The 20,268-nt window shown below is 41.6% G+C and overlaps 1 protein-coding gene across 4 annotated transcripts; it reads right to left on the reverse strand.

Moving 5' to 3' along the window:
• Positions 1 to 275: 275 nt before the first annotated feature.
• CDCA7L (cell division cycle associated 7 like) lies at positions 276 to 18,887 on the reverse strand. 4 transcript variants are annotated; one of them, XM_031052390.2, is made up of 10 exons: positions 18,753 to 18,887; positions 12,059 to 12,205; positions 8,568 to 8,672; positions 7,736 to 8,092; positions 6,123 to 6,197; positions 5,333 to 5,518; positions 3,840 to 3,974; positions 2,843 to 2,992; positions 1,593 to 1,729; positions 276 to 1,260 (listed from the first exon to the last, which is right to left on the reverse strand). In XM_031052390.2, exons 1-10 carry the CDS (start codon positions 18,825 to 18,827, stop codon positions 1,230 to 1,232), a joined length of 1,398 nt encoding a protein of 465 aa, XP_030908250.2. In that variant the 5' UTR covers positions 18,828 to 18,887; the 3' UTR covers positions 276 to 1,229. The 4 variants fall into 4 exon arrangements, with proteins under 4 accessions (XP_030908250.2, XP_030908249.2, XP_030908247.2 ...); XM_031052389.2 differs by having other exon boundaries at positions 3,840 to 3,971; positions 8,541 to 8,672; XM_031052387.2 differs by having other exon boundaries at positions 8,541 to 8,672.
• Positions 18,888 to 20,268: the final 1,381 nt, after the last annotated feature.

Raw genomic sequence — 20,268 nt, forward strand, 5'->3', positions numbered from 1 at the left:
TTCTTGGCAGTTTAGTACTAAGCTTTCACTACTATGTACTGCTTTCTTAATCTGCCTTGTAGCTAAAGCAAAAGGAGATATTTTTCATAATCAGCTGGAGCAGATTTGCCTCCCAAAACCACAATCTTTCCTGTAACACTCTATATGCTCTATGTTGTTATATCCTCATCTGTCAGTGTTGTGTTCATGTCTTTCTCCACATAATTATTACTGATCTGCAAATATCCCTTCATTACAGCAGCTATGGAAATTAATGGGAGACATCAGCATCTGGGTGTAGTTCAACTCACAAATTACTCTTGTTCATTACTTTTTATTCTTTCTACATAAAATGAATCACGTATCTTACAAGAATTTTAACATAACCATACTGCAATACAAACATGTTGCATTTAAACAAAGTTTGAAAGTTTGGCTGTACATATGAAAAAACATCTAAATATGAATTGTACGTAAAAAAAGTAATCCAGAACTCTGTGATTTAAACCAGTTAACCAGTTACCAGCTGCTGTAAGGTAGTTGGTTCAGGCAGCAGGTACATCACATAGGTGAACAATTCTTTTTCTGTATTGAGATGACTGGGATGATGTTCAAAATTCTTTATTTTTTTTTAATAAAAGACTCTTCCACTTTCATGTTTTAGTTACTAATTGCACTTTGGAATAAAAAAAAAAATCATCTCCCACTGGTACATTGCATCAGCTTTGGCTGAAATATTATGGCATTCAGATGAAAGTACCTTTCCCTTCTTTGCATGGAAAGTTCCATAAACTATAGGTGCTGGAGTAGGTTCAGAAAGGTTTGGAAAACTGAATCCTTAGGATCAAGCTGGAACACAAAGGGTGTTTTGTTTCTTTAAAGACAAGAATGCTTTACAGGTAGTTATTAAATACCCTTTCCGGAAACTTGCACAATTATATAAATAAAAATATTGCTCAAATTGACAAAGTTCTCAATCATGTGGTTGTGTAGCTCTCTTAAAAATTAACCACTCAAAGTTCAAGAGTGCCATTTCACTTAACATATAGGTCTGTGCACGTAGATTTCTCTACCAAAATATTTTCCTGAGAGATCTTTTGCATAAGACCACATCAATCAAAGTTCTAAATTAAGAAATTCATATACTCTACCCTACAATTCTATCTTTTATAAAACATGGTAATAACCTTCTGAAGTCAAATATTGTCAACATATTAATCAGTTGCAGGCACATGCTGAGTTCAGAGTCCTCATTTGTCATTCTCCAGTTGTTTCTGCAAACTACAAAATGTGAGAAAACAGTGTTAGCGCTTTCTAGGAAACTCTGGTTCTCCATAAACAGACAACTACCATAGATGAAGCTGACAACTTCCAAAATAGCACTTCTATATGCTCCAAGCAATCAATATAGATTTCGAATTGGCAAAAGCATTTCTATCTCTTACGGAAATCAGTTCTTTACAGACAATATGACTCACTTTACTGAAGCTGATTTCAAGTCCAAAAGATTTCTTTTGCACAGGTCCAGGATCTGCCCCAGGCCACAGAAGTCGGGTATTCTTTAAAGGGCTACAACGGTTTAAAAGAAAATTAGAGTGGCACACAACCCTCACCTTTCCAGGTACTCCTTAACATTGTTGTAGCCATAGAACTTGGCCAAGTGGATGAGCATGCCTGTGGCACAGCGCCCATCCCGCCGGCGGCAGTAGCTGCAGTTGCACACCCCTCGACAAGGAGGACAGATCCAGGCCTGCAAGGGAGTGAGGGTGAAAGGCGGAAGTAAAGGCAAGACATGAGTAAGATTACAGTCACCTTTCCATTACTCAGACACAAGGTTTTAAAATCCTCTATCAACCAGCCAGCCAACCTTATAAACACTTTCCAAATTCTTCAGATTAAATAAATTATCAAGTACTACCCTGTTTGCTTGAATACTTCTGAACTCTGAAGACTCAGGTTCTCTGATGTACTCAGTATTGATTTTCAAATAAACTAAAGGCATCCACAATGCCTAATAGTAACTCATCTATGCTAGGCTGACTGCAGCGACCTGCCTAGCAAAAGACAAGTACCCCCTCTGACAGGTTTCTTTGGCTCTGTCTGCTGGTATAGCATGATTCCTGGGATTGAATTACCCAGCATGCACATGAAGTTAAAGATCTCCCAGCTGCTCAGCAACTTAACAGACAGGCAAATTTTAACAGCCTGCATTACAGAATTGCAGCCATTACACTGGGCTAGTAAATCAGAGCCATTAGTTCTCAACTGTCTTTCAGAACAGCCCAGAAACTCAAAATCTAAAGCAGAGGAGAGTGAGAGGAGGCCCCAGAACAAGCTGAACACAGGGAGGACTATTCTGCAGAGGGTTTTTTTGTGTAGCCACAGGCCTCATTCTCTAGCAGCAGCTTGCACGTTCTCCTTCCTCATAGCCTTGGGGGAGAACAGAGAAGAGGGAACCAACCTTAAGACTTCTAGGTATCCTTTTCCTTTTTTTTCATATTTAAAAATTGGAATCTAAACCAAGGAACCTGCTTTGCATGCCACATGACTGACAGCATTAAAAAAACCTGAATGTTTTGGCATTTTTATGGAAGGGGACAGATTTCTTTTTTTAAAAGCTGTCACGCTTTCCCTCCACTATCTAGTAAGAAATGGGAGCTTCAAACCAGGAAGATGGATGGATTGTAACCCAGGTCCAGCATGTTCCACTTGAGCTCCAACAAGATCAGTGTCAGTTTTAACAGTAACTACAGATTTTCTCATGGCAAAAAGCTTTAAACTCTATGTTATCATGAGCATGTGCTCCTCAGCTTATTGACAAAACAATATTCATTAATTTCTTTCAAGCCCTGGAAATACTTACTGGATCAAGTAGTGCTGATTTCACATCCTCCCCATATCGATTTCGAAGACATGGTCCACAAAATTGTCCCCTTACTCCACCACAGCCATGGTTGCGACAGACTGTCTTTGTATCAGTTGTCTTTTGTCGACACTGGTGGCAAGTACTACCCTAAAGTTGGAAAGGAGGAGAAACATGCATGTCCAAAGGGCATTTTAAATACTCATTGCTGACCTTTGCTAGTACATCTGCTGACAGCAAAGTACAAACTTGTTTTGAATTCAAATTCAGCAATTTGAAGTCAAATTCAGAAATTATTTTCATTCATATCAATAAGTTCTGTTATTATAATTAATCTCTGGAGAGATGCTAGGAATTTTACAGAGCCCAGCCTCAGCTGCACTGGGAGTCTAAACTCCAAACCTCATGCCGCAGTTCTGATCCTTTATCTATCTCGGAAAGAGCTAATACTATTCAGAAAATGACCTTGTGACTCATTTCTGCAAATCTAATGAGGCATGTAATAGCATGCTGACCATCTAGATCTTTAAGACAACTAATAATAGCCAAACCCAATGAATGAAAGGAAGGATAAGTTTCATCAAGAGCTTTGGAAACTACCCAAACCATATAGAAATGTCATTTCCAGGGGGTACAATGAGCAGCGGGGATCACTATTAATAGTTCAACCACCACCACATTTATACTAAGTGAGAATAAGAGATCAAAGGGATGTCCACTTTCATTAGTGGTGGACTCATAGCTGTAGCAAATCCCACTTAAAAACTCAATGAAGAAAGTACTTCCTTGCTGAGGAAAAAATTGGTGGGGCATATCAACCAGCAGAGGCAAGCCCATGGAAGCCTGGCAAAGCTTTCAAAGTTGTGCTTGTGTAATATTATAGGGCCAAGCTGCTCTCTCTAATGAAGGAAAGCATACCTTTTAGCAAATACCAGTGAACTATTAAGAATGTTCATTTTTAAGCACATGGTCACACTCATGAACAGCAGCCACTTACTAGAACTTTGTTATAGATTTTATCTTTAACAGTGATTGCAATGTTGTCCAAGTCCTCCTCAGTAATATCCTCTACTGGACGGTATGATGAATATTTTGATGATCTTCTCCTTTTGTGCACTCCACAATTCCCCTGCTAAACAAACTCATCTCAACACTTTTTGTCTGGTGTTACAAAGATTCTGTCACCACACTTGGTGACAAATTCTTTCATTTATAATGCATATGCAGTCTAGAGGGCTCATGGACCGCGGTGGGAACAGGGAATAGTTTCCAAATCATCACCACCTCTTTCTCTCCCTCTCCTCCATAATCTTTTCTATACCCTACTTATTATTCATTCTGTGTTTTTCCTTCCCACCATTACTACTTCTATTTCTGCAATCCCTAACATATTTTTCTGCTACATCCTTTCCTTTGCATTCCCTGCACATGTCTACTGTAACTCTTCATACTCCATTTCTCTCCTCTTAAAAGAAGGAACTATGATGTTCTGCCTTCCCATGCTCTGCTCCTTCAATCTCCAACCATACTCTTTAATTGCTTTCTCCAATAACAATTTCTAATGTCCTCCAAAAAAATCTTTACCGAAGTTTTAGGTTAGTACTGCCATACAGAGCCCTTTCTTACTATCCTGCTTGTTATCTAGAAGGGAGTCCTCCATTCACTATTGCATATGTGTTCTTTTTTTCCTTCCAAGTATCATTCTCTTTGACCCCTATTCATGTATGAGTTTCATCTGATCCTTAGCTTTCTCCCTATCCCACTCTTTAACAACTCATTTATCCTTCACCCAAGATCAGCTCTTTTCTCTCCAAAGTAGCCATTTACCAGTCCAGGTTCTCATTTTATTTAATAGCCACGTTCCCTCTATAATGCTTCAACTATGCCGAGCTCTCATTCCTACATGCAGAACTGGAACCGAGCCTGTGCAGATGCAAAGTTCCTCATAAAAGCTATACAATAAATATAACCAAGACAAATGACCAACATAAGCCAACGGAGGAAAAACCCAGATTTAAGAAAGTGGGAAAGAATAAAACCTACAATTCTTGAATGGCTAACCAGTACATCAGCAGTTTGTTGGTGCAATTCCATTCATTCTCAGTTCAGCTATATAACTTCTATCTCTTTTGTTACGTTTTTCACTGAGTCTGAAGATAGAGAAGATCTCCTTTGCCACCTCCACCAGCCCCACTGCCTTGCCACTCGAAGGCCTTCTACATTGTGGGCTCTAGTAATTTTCAAATAATGAATAAATAATGGACCTTATAAACTGCCCTGTCATGTCTGGACAACACAGGTCACAAACAGAGCCCAGTTAATGGGTGAAAGATGAGGCAGGGAGGCCTGAAGATAACTTTTCTGTAGCTAATCCCAACCAACACTTCTCATTAGCTTTCTGTAGGATGTGATGTCTGATCTAAGTGCTGGCCAACAATTTAAAAGTTTCCTAATCCCTGACTACTGGAGATGTCAAAGTCTGGCAAATACCACACTGAGTCTCTTCTTCAGGAGGTTTTGTTGTCTATAGCTACTGAATTGTTCTGCAAACTTTATAGCTGACACAGCAAACTTTTCCAAGGCAAATTTTTCTGGTGGACGAGCATTTCTGGCTGGGTTCATGCGACGTGCTATCTGGCCTTCCGAAAATGTCCTCCTTGGGATTTTCTTCTGTTTCTAGAAAGAAAAGAATAAAAGTCTAATTCTAGTCCAATCAATACCACAGAACAGTACCAAAATTTTATGTATGGCATATTAAGGTAGAAGTCAGCTCTCACTGTTTTTCAGAAGCAAAATATTCGTATTTTCCCACATCTCTGCTTCTAGTCAAGAAAATTCAGTTGAAATAATATTAGTATCATTCTGGGTTCATGTTGAAGTGGTTCAATTTCATCAGCATAGGTCTGCTACAAAGTGCGGATTTTAGAAGAAAACCCCACAAGAGGGATATTAACAGGATCTAAACCCAAAGGAAAGCAAATACTCTCCCTTGTTCTCACATACACAAGCATTTGTCTAGCATCTCAATGGTATTTCTGGGACAAAAACGATAAAGAAGCACTCACCTTGGTCTCCATATTTCTCCATAAATTATCTCATAAAATTCCATTTCCTCACATAACCTCTGGTACTTAAATACTGACCAATAGCAAATCTATGCAAACAAAGTGACCAAAAACAAAGAACCAAAACAACCACGGTGAAAGCATTTCATCAGGAAACACATTAATCCTAAATCTAACAAAATGACTGCCACCTCCAGCTGGTAGCAGAGACTTACCGAAGGAGTTGAGGTGGAGTTTTTCACTGGGAACAGTTCAGGTATAGAATTCAGTTCTGCCAGCAGCTGAGCAAGCTGAAATCAACAGTGATGTCACATTGAAAACTCACTGCAAACTTGCAAACAAGCAACACCAATCATCTGTTCCTCACATACACACAGAATTATATCTAAACACATGAAATTTCAGGTTTTCGCATTAAATCTTTCTGAAGGTATTTTATTTAAGTGGGGCTCATAAAAGCAGTTAATTTACCCCTGAATAAGCAAAACTCTGCAGGCAGCACTATCTTCACAGCTCCCATTAACTCTTACTGGGACTTTGAATTAGCTAGAATAACATCCAATTTTGTCAAAACAGCACTGAAGAAGCACATTACAACATGGTTACAACATCTATGACCAATAATGAGAAAATCACAGTCCATGACAGGAGCGAGAGAAGGAAAACAGGGTGCCTTTGACCAGAAGACCACAGAATGTTCCCTATGGGCTATTTTTCCGAATGACTGCTGATACACTTGTGCTTTTTGTCAGGGCGAGTGCCCCTTTAAACAGTGACATTGCAGCAGAGAAACTTTCCTTATCATTTTTCAGTGGCCCTTAGTAACAAAGACTAGGAACATCCCTTCTTTCAACCATGACAGCTAGTGCTGACTTCACAAATGCTGCAAACCACAGCCAGTAATGCTAAAGGATGGTGCATTTCTCAGTAAATACTTCAGTGTGTCATTTACCAAGACCTATTCAATGTCACTGCAGTACTGCAACTAGGATGCCAATGAATTTCACAATGGTTGAACTAGAAGAGTGAGAATAGCGGAAAAGCAGCAAGACCAACAACAAACAGCAGTGAGGATACAAACCACATTAGAAACACAGGTACAAAACTAAAAAAAGTTTTTACACTGAGACCTACACACCCAAGAGGTGTACTTGTACTTGAGCAGCCACAACTTTTCCAGGAGTACAGTAAAACTAAAGGAACCACTGAGGACCAACATCAACTTGGATCTACACAACTGCGTGATAGAGAGCTGGTAGCATTTTGGACAATAGAGGAAAAGGTGTTAGGTAATGATCAGTGTCTTTCCTTTCCAGACCTAAACACACACAAACACACTCTTTCAGTATTTATATAACAAAGCATAATGGTAAACACATCCCACACAATTAAAAAACTACATTTTAGCATCCTTAGCAGTTTTTAGCTGGCTTTGCAATCACTAACTGCAGCAGATCTGTCAGACACAAATGAAAAGTATAAACTCTGCTGTGCAAATGATACCACAAACCATTTGAAGGGACATGCTGTTTTTCTGACATGTTCTGAATATGAGAGTACAGCTGAGCCATCTGTAACTTTGCTCATATCCACATGCAAAATGATTGGTTCAGTTCTGGTCTTAGTAAGCTAGTCCTACTTGAGGCTATCTTAGGGCTTAATGTCTGGATCCTGTTGGTCCTCTAGGGTCTTTCCAGGCAGAAAAATTGAAACACAAACCACCATGAGATTTTCCCAAAGTCCCAGCACAGCACCCCAACATTCAACTGTGCTGAAGCTAAGTATTAGGATGTAAATGTTAGAGGACATTAAGTCCTCTAAGTCTTACCATGGCTTTATTTTCTTTAATATTCATGGCTCTTTTAAGCAGAGCACTGGAACTTTCCTCCTGTGTTTCTTTCATGTCTTCTTCAGACTCTGAAGCAGAGCCCTCTAGTTTATCCCACCACTTACAGCTTATTTCTTCTGAATGAGGTGTGAGGGATTCACCTTCCTTTAGAGGTAAGTTAGAATCCTGTTCAGGAACTTTTTTCTCAGATGACTTTCTGGTGGGAAACTGTAAGGCAACATGGAGGCCAAAGCTTTTTCTTTTGGGGGAAACTTCCTTCTTCACCTCTTCCTCCTCTTCTTCCTCGCTACCCAAAAAATTATCACGTTCTTCATCACTCAAATCCGACTCTACTGCCTAGAGGCAGGAAGAATCCCATGTTACATTATTGGCTGTGACACAAAAAAGGTAATTTTTAAATCACTAATTCTAGGCAGCAGCCTCACCACCCAAAGGCACAGTCATAAATGCACTTAAGCCAACAAATGTTTAAAAGTTCACAGTACACCACTTCTCCCTTTGCAGAGATCAATACAAAATCTACATATTAATAGTCTGATACAAACATGGTTGTCTTCAAAGGAACATTTTTGACCAGCACAGTCTACAAGCAGGGGAAGAAGACCTCATGTCTCATGTAATGTTACACTAAATAAAGCTTTTTATCTCTTTCAAAATATTTTTCTTCAGCATGAAGAAAGAACAGTGTATCAGAAACACTCCTACTAGAACAGGAGGTTAACACAGAAGAAACAGAAAAAAACAGAAGTCAACATATACATTCACACATACGTAATTGCCTTACCAGAACTTCTTTTTTATTCACATCTACCTCACTTGAAGCAAAGCCTTCAAATGTTTCCATTTCAGAATCAGTGTCTTCTGTAAAAATCCTCTGCAGCTCTTCAGTGAGGTATCTGGACTGACACTGAACCCCCTGTAAAAACACCAGCCAAACAGCTGTGAGAGACAGTCAGATACACAGTAGTCTCACAGCCACAATAAACAGGTTCTGAGGTTCAAGAAGATACCAATGAGATGGCATATACTGTAAAGTGAAAGCACTTTGCAGGCAAAGCCTGTCCAAAGAAGAAAGCAGAAGACATACAGCTTCAGCACTAAGTTATTTAGCTTAGGATTTATCTTTTTTCCCCCCTTCACTTTGAGCTGCTTCTTGCAGGTGAAACTTTCTTCTTCTTTGCCTCTTTCACCTCTTCTTCAGTACTACCCAATGAAAATAAACTATCTGCTTTTTAATGTGTAAATTATCATCCTGTGCTTTCTTCTGCACCTAAAAAAACAGGCCTTGAATGGTGTTATAATTTAAGCCCAGCTGGTACCTCAGAATCATGCAGCCTCTCACTCACTTTCCCCTTTTCTCCCACCAACTCTTGGTGGAATGGGGAGGAGAATCAAGAATGTAAACCCCAGAGGCTGAGATAAGAATAGTCCAGCAACTAAGGTACAATACAAAACTACCACTGATAATAAGGGAAATAACAAAGGGAGAGAATATAAAACTAAAAAGAGAAGGAAAAAAAACCCAACAATAACCAGCAGTGATGCATAATTGCTCACCACCTGCTGACCCATACCCAGCCTGACAAAAGCAGAGATCTGCCCTTTCGGGTAACTTCCCCCAGTTTACATACTAGGCATGATGTGCTGTGGTACAGTGTGGGTCAGGTGCCCTGTCTCTGCTCTCCCCTGGTTTCTTGTGCCCTTCCACATTGGAAGAGCATGACACACTGAAGAATCCCTAATAAGGATTAGCACTACTGAGCAACAACGAAAACACTGATGTGTTATCAACGCTGTTCTCAGACTGAAGCCAAAACACAGCACTGCAACAGCTACTAAGGAGAAACATAACTGTCAGTGCTGAATCCTGGACAAAAGGAAGAAAATATGAACTACAAACACAGTTAAAAAAAAAATAAAAAAGCTTCTCCTCTGGGCTTGCTGCAGCAGCACTCAAGAGTCTCTGAGATGGAATCTGTTCCTTCTTATGCTGGTAGACTATCACTGAAGTGACAGATACCAACACAAAGAGCTTTGAGCACCCTGACTAATATCCCTCCACCTTCCAACTGTTCAACTCTGTTTCAGTGGTGCAGTTTATAATTCAAACATATTCTAGGGTCTAGGCCCATGAAAAAGAAACCAAGATCTCATTAAAACACTCTTCACAATATGCACATTATTTACCAACTAAACACAATGTATTTACTAAATCAGTAATGTATTTCCATACTCCCAGTCAGAATTAGTAGAAGACCATCTGCCAACTTGCCCATTAGTCTCCTGAAAAAACTTGTTCCCAGTAGGAACATAACTCACATTCATACCACATCTGCCTCTTGAAAGCCAGCAACAGTTTTCCCCAGTTTTCTTCTGCTACTTCATCCTCTCATACAAGATATAAAAATGACCTTTCATACAATACACTTACTAAATATCTTTATTATTCCTTTCAATTCTCTCCCTTCCATGACTTTAATTACACCCTTCTTTACCTTAAAATGTCTGGTGAAAAACAGATACAATACACGAGTGGAAAAACTTAGAGGGGAATGGGAGGGGGGAACTACTACATATGCTGGTTTTTTGCACTTAAACATCTCCTACAAATTATTATGGGTAATTGGAATAAGTTTTCTCTGAGCAAAATTGCTTTATTCTTTTGTTGATAGCTGCGGTGCAGGTACTTGAGAAAGGAACCAACACAATAGGGAAGTTACTTTAAAGTTAAATTGCATTTCTTGGAGGGAAACTGAAGTTGTTATGCATTCTGTTTTTTCAAGAAACTTCACAATGAAAGGGAGGAAGGAAATAAACTGTTAGCTGAAGTGACTGAAAATAACACACCTAGAGCTATGCTGTTACACCTATGAAGAATGGTCTACACAAGGTAAAAAAGGCATCAGGGATAACTGCAGGAGAAATGGCTGAAACTCCACAAAACATAGAGATTATGGAAGCAGAACTCCAAAAAGCCCTAAGGAAAAGCAAACACGCAGAAGTTGCTACTTATTAGTACATTTGCCCATCAGCATCCAAGAGAACACCTGATGCACCAAGACCCCATTCACCTCCTAGCAGGGCAGCTGCCTTGCCTCTTCTCCCAACAAGTGCCCAATTTTTCTGAATTTCCTCTTGCTTTGCTCTTGTGTTTAGTGTACCATTTAGTGGTACAGGAGTTAATACTGATGGAGATTTAAAACAATTCTCAGCCCCAGGGAAACACAAGAATGGTAATGAAGGCTGCAGTGGCAGCTGTAAATTTGGAACAGGTCTCACTGGGGTTTCCAGTAACACATTTTAAACTAACAGCACCTAACACTTCCACAGTATCTCTTGTTAGAAAAATTTGTAGCAAAGATCATTATCATAATCTCCATCTCTCAAGTTGAGAAACCAAGGCAGAGAGAAGCAAAGTAAGGGGACAGCTGTCCCAAGCAGGCAGCAGAAGCTCAGGCTCCCGCACAAGGCTCCTGCTCCATCACCACCTCTTTATTGATCCTTGCTCCACACAAAGCCACAAACACAGGAGCAAGCCACCTTCTGGTTTTCTGAAGTTACTAGTATTCCCATCTAGCAACAACACTACAAAGCAATTTAGAACCCATTTCACTACATTTTAGCCACCGTCTTTCTTCATAGCAGACTGTGGCTCTACCCCCAAAAAGCTTCTACACTCTCCCGAGGCCATTTGCCTACAAAGGCTCAGAAATAGTATACACTCATACAAAACCCATTCTCTCCATTTCCTTTGCTACCACAAGACATTGTCCTCATTGCCTTCAGCACTTCTTAAGCAGGTACAAACCATTATGCTGATCTAGCTACTTCACCACTAAGCAAGCAGAGATCCAGCAAATCTCACAATCGTCAACTGGAGCTGGTAGTTTCTGTGGGTCACTGTCACTAAAATGTTATTTTAGTGCAGAAACAGAACCGAGATAAATTTCTGGAAGAAATACCTTGAAGTCTGCATATTCACAAATGCTCCTCTATTATCATGCATTTCCACTGCTGTATGTAGTCAGAGAGCATATCAGCCCAGGATAATTCTCTCTTTCCTATTTGCTTCACTTAAACTTGCCTTTTAATGAAACTTATTTTCCTTTTTATATAAGTAAGCAGTTTTTAAAAGCAATCATTGAACCCTAAAAATATAGCAAGTTTGTTTACACTCATTTTTAATACAAGAACTGCAAATTATGGGGTTTGCGGAGAGTAATACCTTACACAGTCTTGACACAGGCTCAGAGTACTACGTCACGCAGACAGCATAACTGGGCCAAGGCAATCTCTCCCTACCTTTTTTCCTGGCTCCAGGGAATCACGATTAGCATAGGTGTCTTCTGATAACAGCCTCTGTCTGGAAACATCATCTTGGAACCCCAGAAAATCTTCACTGTCACTGGGGGAATTAAAAATATCAGCCACATCCTTGGGTATCTGCTTCTGATTCAAAACACGAGAGAAGACATGAGTCAGACACGCCAGCTTATTAGGAAAACTTAAATTAGCAACAGTTCAACTTACTTTTATACTCCTACGCAAATGCAAATCTGTTTCACGAAATATGCTATGCGTAAACTGTGCCTTATTTAGCTAAACTCCAGGAAAACTCAGTACAGTCTGTTTTAATCCCTAAATACAGATTCCAGATTTGGGGCTAGGGAGGGGATGTGATATGCAGGGTGTTTAACTCCACAGAATAGCACTCAGATGTAAAAATATGTATGTCTCATCTTTGCAAGCATATGCTCAGTGCATCTTTTATCTGCAGTGAAACCCACCACCGTTCCTCCTCTCAATGGTGAGCAATGCATCTTCAAATGTAACAAAATGCTAACCGAGTACATAGAAACCTTAATATTAGATGCAATAACAGTACCATTATGTATTTTAGCAGACACTTAGCTAACTCCCAAAATAAAACCAATGCAACTCATTCTCTTTTGTCAGTACTGCTGCAGAGCTTCTTCCACAACACTTGGTAAGAAGTGAAAACCTGTTTTAACCAAAAACGCTTCTTGTTTGCAAGAAGCCCACAAGGTAGCTTACCAGGAGGAAGCACTGCCAACGGCAGGCAGAGACACTTTCTGACGTGACCAAGGTTGCAACTTCAGAGTTCAAGTCTGATCCTAGCACAGGAGACTCATATCACCACATCCAACTATTCCCTCTGACCACATGCATTGAACAAGTACTTCAGATAAGACTCTATGTAACAAGCTACACTAATGGGTATACATGGGCTTAACTTTGTTCTTGCTCCACTTTTATTAAGCTGATGTAAACTGACACGAAACTGATTCACTGTTGCTTGAGCAAGAGCAGAATGCACAACCCAATGTACTGCATGATCCAAGGCACTGCAGAAGTTGTGTTGTCCACATTTGAATCCCTTTGGATATTCCCTCACCCCTACCTCTTAAATGAATGTCCAGAATCCACCTCCCTTGAAATACACTTGGTCCAGAGCGGCATTAAAAATAAAGCACTATGCATTTTAATGGAAAAACATATAAAGACCTGTGAGCCTCACTGCTATGAATAAACTGTTTCCAGGAGCCACTACATTAATTCTTGTGCTATTGTACAGCCAAGTCAGCCACTGCTGTGTTACTTTATGCCTAACTAATTTCTTCTTTGTCTATTACTTCTAAATCTGCACCAGAGGAGCCATTATGGGGGTGTAATTACTGATTTTAAACGAAGAAAGAAACCAAAAAATTCTTTCCCAATAGAACACATTTTTTGATCCTTATGCATCCCCAAACACTAAGATCCTGATGTAAGTAACTTACTGCAGAATTAAAAAAATTTTAGTTTGGGCCTTGCTCCCTGTAGCCCAACCACGAAGAATCTTATTCAGTCATTTGATAAGTCTCCATTTAACTGAAAAAGCCTAGGCTAACAACAGGCAACACCTGACACATGAGGTGGGCATAATCCAGGAGTTAAAAAAAAAGCATCCTTGACTTTATTTCCAGCATCCATTGCCATCAGCAGACAGACATCAAGGATGAGCTTGCACTAATCACCTCTGAGATTATGCATTGTTTACTGTTATTGTGTAGTTCTGGAAGCCACATACATTTCCATTTTTTAAATCACAACATTCAGAAACTGATTTATAATCAACGTAAGAGTCTAGCACTTTGACAAGTGTCAACAAAGTAACATATACCAAGAAAGAAAATACATATTTGCCTAAACAAAATGTCAAAATATTCATGTTTAAACACTTGAAAGAGCATAGAATTTCAGAATATTAGAACGATTTGGGGTGGAAGGGACCTTAAAAATCCAGGTACTTCAATAGAGGAGCTTTGTGGCACTAAATTCCTAAAGACACAAAGGCAGAAAGGTGATGCACATTTCAGTCTTGCTCAGGGAAACTATTTCAACCTGAACAGACCATAGGTTCAGACACAGTGGTCTGCTGAAATGCTGCTGAGATGTGAGAAATACTGCCTTTTAAAGTTACTAGTCAAAAGCTAAGTACTGAAAATCTGGTAAAAGCTGGAAACAATTACCTGCTGCTGAAAAAGTCAAAGTAGGAAATTTTATACCCACTGAGCTCAGTTATTTTTGCACATAAAAACACTTACTTAAAACACCCACAAGGTAATTTTCAAAAGCAATGGAAAACATTCCCTGTTACAAATGCCCCCTGTCCTGGTTTGAGCAGTAGCAGTCATTTTTCTCCTCCTTGGTAGCTGGTGCAGTGCTGTGTTTTGACTTTCGGGCTGAGAACGGTTGCTGATAGCAAGTATGTTTTGAGTTACTGCTCAAATGTTTGGTTTGCCTGAGGCCTTTTCTGAGCTCATGCTCTGCCAGGGAGGAGGGGAGGCCGGGAGGAAGGAGAGACAGGACACCTGACCCAGGCTAGCCAAAGAGGTATTCCATACCATAGCACGTCGTGCCCAGGAGGTAACCGAGAGTTACCCGGAAGGCCTGGAGCTCTGAGGGGGATGGAGGAGGTATCGGTCAGTGCTTGGTTGGGCAGGGGGGGGGGGGTGAGTTATGGGTCGGTGGCTGGTGAGGTGTTTTATTCTCTTCGCTTGTTGTTTGCTTTATCATTATTATTTGTAGTAGTAATGGCAGTAGTGATTTGTGTTGTGCCTTAGCTATTAAACCGTTCTTATCTCAATCCGTGGGGGCTACATTCTTTGGATTCTCCTTCCTAACTCTCTGGGAGTTGGGGGAGCGAAGGGGGGGAGTGAATGAACGAGCTGTGTGTGGACTTGATTTAAACCACGACACCCCCCAATCCAACTACTGCAAGAATAACCATCTAAGTTTTTCATACGTAAGATTAAGGTTCAAGACATCCCCATCTCTTAGTTCCCCCATCTCTAAATTTGACAAAATAGCACCCATACACCCAGGAATGCACCAGGATTTGTTGGGCTTCATGGAGGAGAGTTACTGTTCCTGCAGAATTAGGAGCAGACAGCCTGTACGTGCCTGTGGGGGCTGGCAGGTCGGGCACCAAGGGTGAAGGATGGAAAACAAGGCTGGGAGGGATGTCATACCTGTTTCAGCAATGCTCCCACATATCCACATGAGTGATGGGAGAAAAAAGGCACTTAAGGTCCCCCCCAAGTCAAACCAATGTTTTTCTTATTGTTATCCCCACAAATTCCACCCCCTTTGTTAGGCAAGGGGAAAAAGAAAAGCATGAAGTGATTTACTTTCCACACCACCAGGAAGAATTTTGGTATCTCAAGTGAAAAAGCAACTTTCCTGATACCAAATCCAAAACAGATGCAACTTGACCTTCTGCAAGGCAACTCCCCGGCAGGCTGTGAGGAGATAACAGCTTCTGTGTGTGCATGTCCAGAGCTTCAGTGGGAAGCATCAGAGTTATTCCTACATCACTGTCTACCCTCTTTAGTATTTTTAAGAGGTATGTGTACATGTCACTTCCATTGTCAATTGCCACACTACCACATTCTTCTCTGACAATGTATCAGGAGAACATACTGTGGAAGAAGCAGGGTTAGATGCAATTCTCTACTTTTTGCTCCTACCATTGAAAAACAAAAAAAAAATCAGTTGCGCTGTGTTCCCCTCATTCAAGTTCACACAATGCATGGACATTTCTATTTGAAGCAGAGGACAGATAATTCAGTAATGTTCAAACTGAAACTATCTAAGTTTATTCTCCAACAAGTACTCACACAAACCAAACTTGTGCAAAGTCACACCTTCAAGACATACTGGAAAAGCCTGTCCCAGGCTCAGTATGGAGGTAAGCCCAAGGCACACCACCCATGGGTTATAGGCAATGGAACTGCATTACTAGGTTAATGGGTCTGGAACTCATACCCCCAAAATAACAACCAAATGGGGAAGCACTCCAATTGTGTTGAAGCACTGACAATTATGGGCAGCACTACAAGAAAGAATAGAGGGCCCCAGACAGAATGCTGATAGCTGCCAAACCAAAAACCCAGAAGTATTTATAAGTCAAGATCCTGGTCTTTCACAGGAATCATAAAAGGTGAACAACATTGTACAAAAGCTTAATTTTAAACATCATACAAACACGTGATGTGGAAGGCAAAGAGAGGCAAAGTCATGTATTGCAGTGCAAAAGAATCACACAACTAGATGCACAGTCAAAAGGACTGTCAGCACCAGCCAGGCTGAGACTCAAGGGCCATAATGCAATTTAGGAAGGCAAGGAGATCCAAGGAGAGCTCCACAGTTTCTCAACAGCACCAGCGTATAAAACCCGAAACCTGCTGGCCAGAGCAGTATATTCCTAGCACAAGCACCATCAGGGTGAAAGTCAAGTGAGTGTTCAGAGAGAAGGCACAAGCGATAAAATGAATCACAATTTCATAATCTTTGCAGGGATACCTTGATTCCATGGAAGGTGAAGATAGATATTGCCTGTGCCTGTATATCTGTCACAGCAACAACTCCTGGAACTTCCAGGGTGGTTCCACCTGTGTCTGTGAAAAGTTATGGTAATTTTCACTCCAGTGAACCTACTGCTAAAGCCAAGTACTCCCTCAAACTTTAGTAAACTCAGCTATTTTCAGAACAGTAGAGTATAGCTTTTACAATGCTTCATTTAAACTGATAATCAAATAAACTAAAATCCATCAAGCTACTTTATCCTACAGTATAGAATGCCCAACCATCATAACCACAAGGCAAGTTACTTAAAAATGTTACCTTCTATAGGCAATACCTGCCTGGAAATTATCCCCTACTTTTCAAAAACACTAATAATGGAAATATCAGCATGCAGCATACGAACACAGTCAAAATGCTCTGTTAGCTACTACTATCTCTTCTTTTGTATTATCTAGTATTTCATGGATACATACAGTATTAACACCTATTTCAGAATTAATTCTGCATGATTCAACAGCATCCCTTTCATCTGTGGTGGTGCCTAGTTACTACGTGAGCCCTATCATTCCAAGGAAAACACTTTTGTGCAACAGGCATGTAACATATCCCTTCTTTGTGTCTGGATTACTAACATTCGGGTTTTCTGGGAGCAAAAGCTTTGTCAGACAGCAGTCCTTTAACAAGCTCCATGTGCTGAAACCACTGTGCAAGGACAGCACAGCAATTAGACCCTGGAATGGGAAATGTAACTGCAGGTCTGAAGCAAGTTTGTACTGCTGTCTTCCTTGGCTATTGCTTTAAACGGAGGCACAAACTCGCAAGCTAGGTCACCAGTCAGCAGACCTGTGATTTTAGGGACAAGGAAACCTTTACCACCACATCCCTGCTGCTCACCAGTGTGCCACAAAGAGAAGCAAGAGCCAGCAAAGGCCTTGCTCAGCCAAAAACAAGCTTCCATGAGAAACAGGAAAGTACTGAGAACAGTCTGTGTCCTTCTCCCCTTTGCTGAGCCTTACAAGAATCATGATGCGCACCATTTTACCTCTGCAGCAGAAAGGTGAGTAGCAGACAGTAAGAGCCCCTCATTACGCACGAGAGAAGTGTCATTTGCTTCTATTGTACTATGTCAATCAGATTTCTCACAAATTGTTCTAGTGTCTTTATTTCCCCACTGCCAATAGCGAGCATGAGGTCATACAGAGGTGGAAGGTTTACGAAGTCCCTGAGAGGACAGAAATCCTAACAGACGTTTCAGTGTCACTACCACCCTCTGTTAACAAAAACCCAGGTAAAACCCTAACTTTCCATCAGCAAGAGCTGATCAGAGATGCCGGTATTCTCGCTCCTTCCCACTACATGGAAGACTCACCACACCACTTCCCAAGACTGGAATCACAAAAACTGCCTGACCCAAGTGAGAACTAGGCATGAACCAGATCACAGTTGGGTGTAGAGATTATAGAATCATAGAATTGTTTGGGTTAGAAGAGACCATAAAAACTATCCAGTTCCAATCCCCACAGTCCGGGGCACTTTCCACCTGACTAAGTTGTTCAAATCCCCGTCCAGTCTGGCCCTGAACACTGCCAGGGATGGGGCAGCCACAGGTTCTCTGGAAGCACGCCTGCGTTTGTCCCGAAGCCTCCAGCTTTATACCAACACAAGTGTATACTCAAGCAACACAAATAAATGTCCGTGGCATCGCGCCATTTCAACAACAAAAAAAAAAAAGGAATGAAAATAAAATATTAAAAGCTAGCTATTTTAAAGTGACGTCCCTAGGCTTACACACACACAGAGTAATTAATTAACAAAGCTCCTCCCCAACAACCTACGCTTGGCCCTTACTAGACACGCTGCAGGACCCATCACCGCCGAGGCTTTCTCACAGCCTCAGAGAGAGTCTCCAAACCCTTCCCGGCGCTCTGCTATCTCAGAGCCCCCACGCCACGTGCAGGGCGCCCGGCGGGACCACGGGGCCTCCACGCTCCCTGGGACCGCGGAGGCGCTGGGAGCGGACAAAGGCCGCCACTGGCCCGGGCAGGCGGAGAGCCGGTAGGCCGGCGCCCTCCCCCAGCTGCCATGCATTGCCCGCCCGGCCCGCGAAACCCGCCGTCCGCCTCACCTTGCCGCGGCTCACCGCTGCGGCCGCCGCCGCGCCCCACCGTCGGCGTCGGCGCCGCCGCCCGCGCCGTACCATGGCGTACGCAGCCTTCCAACCGGCCGCGGGAGGAGAAGGAGGATGGAGGAGGAGCGGGGGGTGGAGCCGGCCGGCGGTAGCGGCGGGAAAGGCGAAATGGAGACGGGGCACCCCGTGTGGCCTGGCTGGGGATGGATAGGGGCTGTCGGGATGCTCCTGTGAGATCACGGTCCTCTGAGGGCTCCCCCCGGTGGCATCCAGTGTTGTAGGTGGTTTACTGCACGCCCCTCACACGGCTGCTGCCGTCATTGTGAAAGGAGCTGTCTCGTCTGGGGGAATACATTTTTATAGAATCATAAACTGCTCTGGGTTGAAAAGGACCTTAAGATCATCCAGTTCCAACCCCTTGCCATGGGCAGCGACACCTTCCACTAGACCAGGTTGCTCAAAGCCCCGTCTAACCTGGCCATGAACACTGCCAGCGATGGGGCAGCCACAGCTTCCTTTCATCCTCAAGTAATTTAAATATTTACTTATGCAGTGTGGATGTGAAGCTTAAGCCTTTCAAAACAACTTTGAAATAAAAGGAGAATGGACGTGATGTAGCTTTAAATGAGGTCTGGGAGCATTCCCCAGCTTCCGGGTGAGCTGCCTTTAACTTCAACAGTGTAAGTGAAATCATAAAATCACAGAATGGTTTGGGTTGGAAGGGACCTTAAAGATCATTCAATTCCAATCCCCTGCCATGGGCGGGGATACTTTCCACTCGACCTGGTGGCTCATATCCCCATCCAACTTGAACACTGCCAGGGCTGAGGCAGCTGCAACTTCTAAAGGTGGAAGTGAGGGAAGCAAAGCTGGGTTTTTTTCCCAACAGCAAGAGTGGAAAATAAATCAAATTACAGAAAATTAATTGTAAAAAAAATGAATATATAATTTTCAAGCATTTTTCCTCCAAACAATTTCCTATTATGTTGTGTTCTTCCACTCTTCAGCTGGAAGGAAGAATAATGAAAATAAAGATGTGGAAACTATTTTTCTGGTTTCCTCTGAATAACATGTATTCCTCGATTAAGAATTTTTATTTTTGTTCAAAACTTAACAATATAATAGGGTTGGAACTAGATGATGTTTAAGGTTCCTTCCAATCAGGACCATCCTATGATTCTACATGTCCCTTTATTAATCAAGGAGGGTGTTACTAGAGTACACACTTTATTTTATGAATACTGAATAGTTCAGTGAGAAAATAAGCCCTTTGAGCAGAGATGTGCTCACAAAGATGGGAGATCAGTTGAGGTAGAGGTTGATGAACAGCTTCCCCCTGTGCTGCTTGCACTGTCAATCTTCCTTTGTCTAACACAATGTGAAGCAGATCTGGCAGAAACCTGTTGAGATGGTATTTCCCTGCTGCAACTGTGATAATGGAGTGATGCACTCTCCAATCCATTTGTAATTAACTCTCATGATTAAGGTGCACTTGATAAAGTTCCCTTCTTTT

This window comes from Melopsittacus undulatus, chromosome 1 (genome assembly GCF_012275295.1).
Source record: "Melopsittacus undulatus isolate bMelUnd1 chromosome 1, bMelUnd1.mat.Z, whole genome shotgun sequence".
Lineage (NCBI taxonomy): Eukaryota > Metazoa > Chordata > Aves > Psittaciformes > Psittaculidae > Melopsittacus > Melopsittacus undulatus.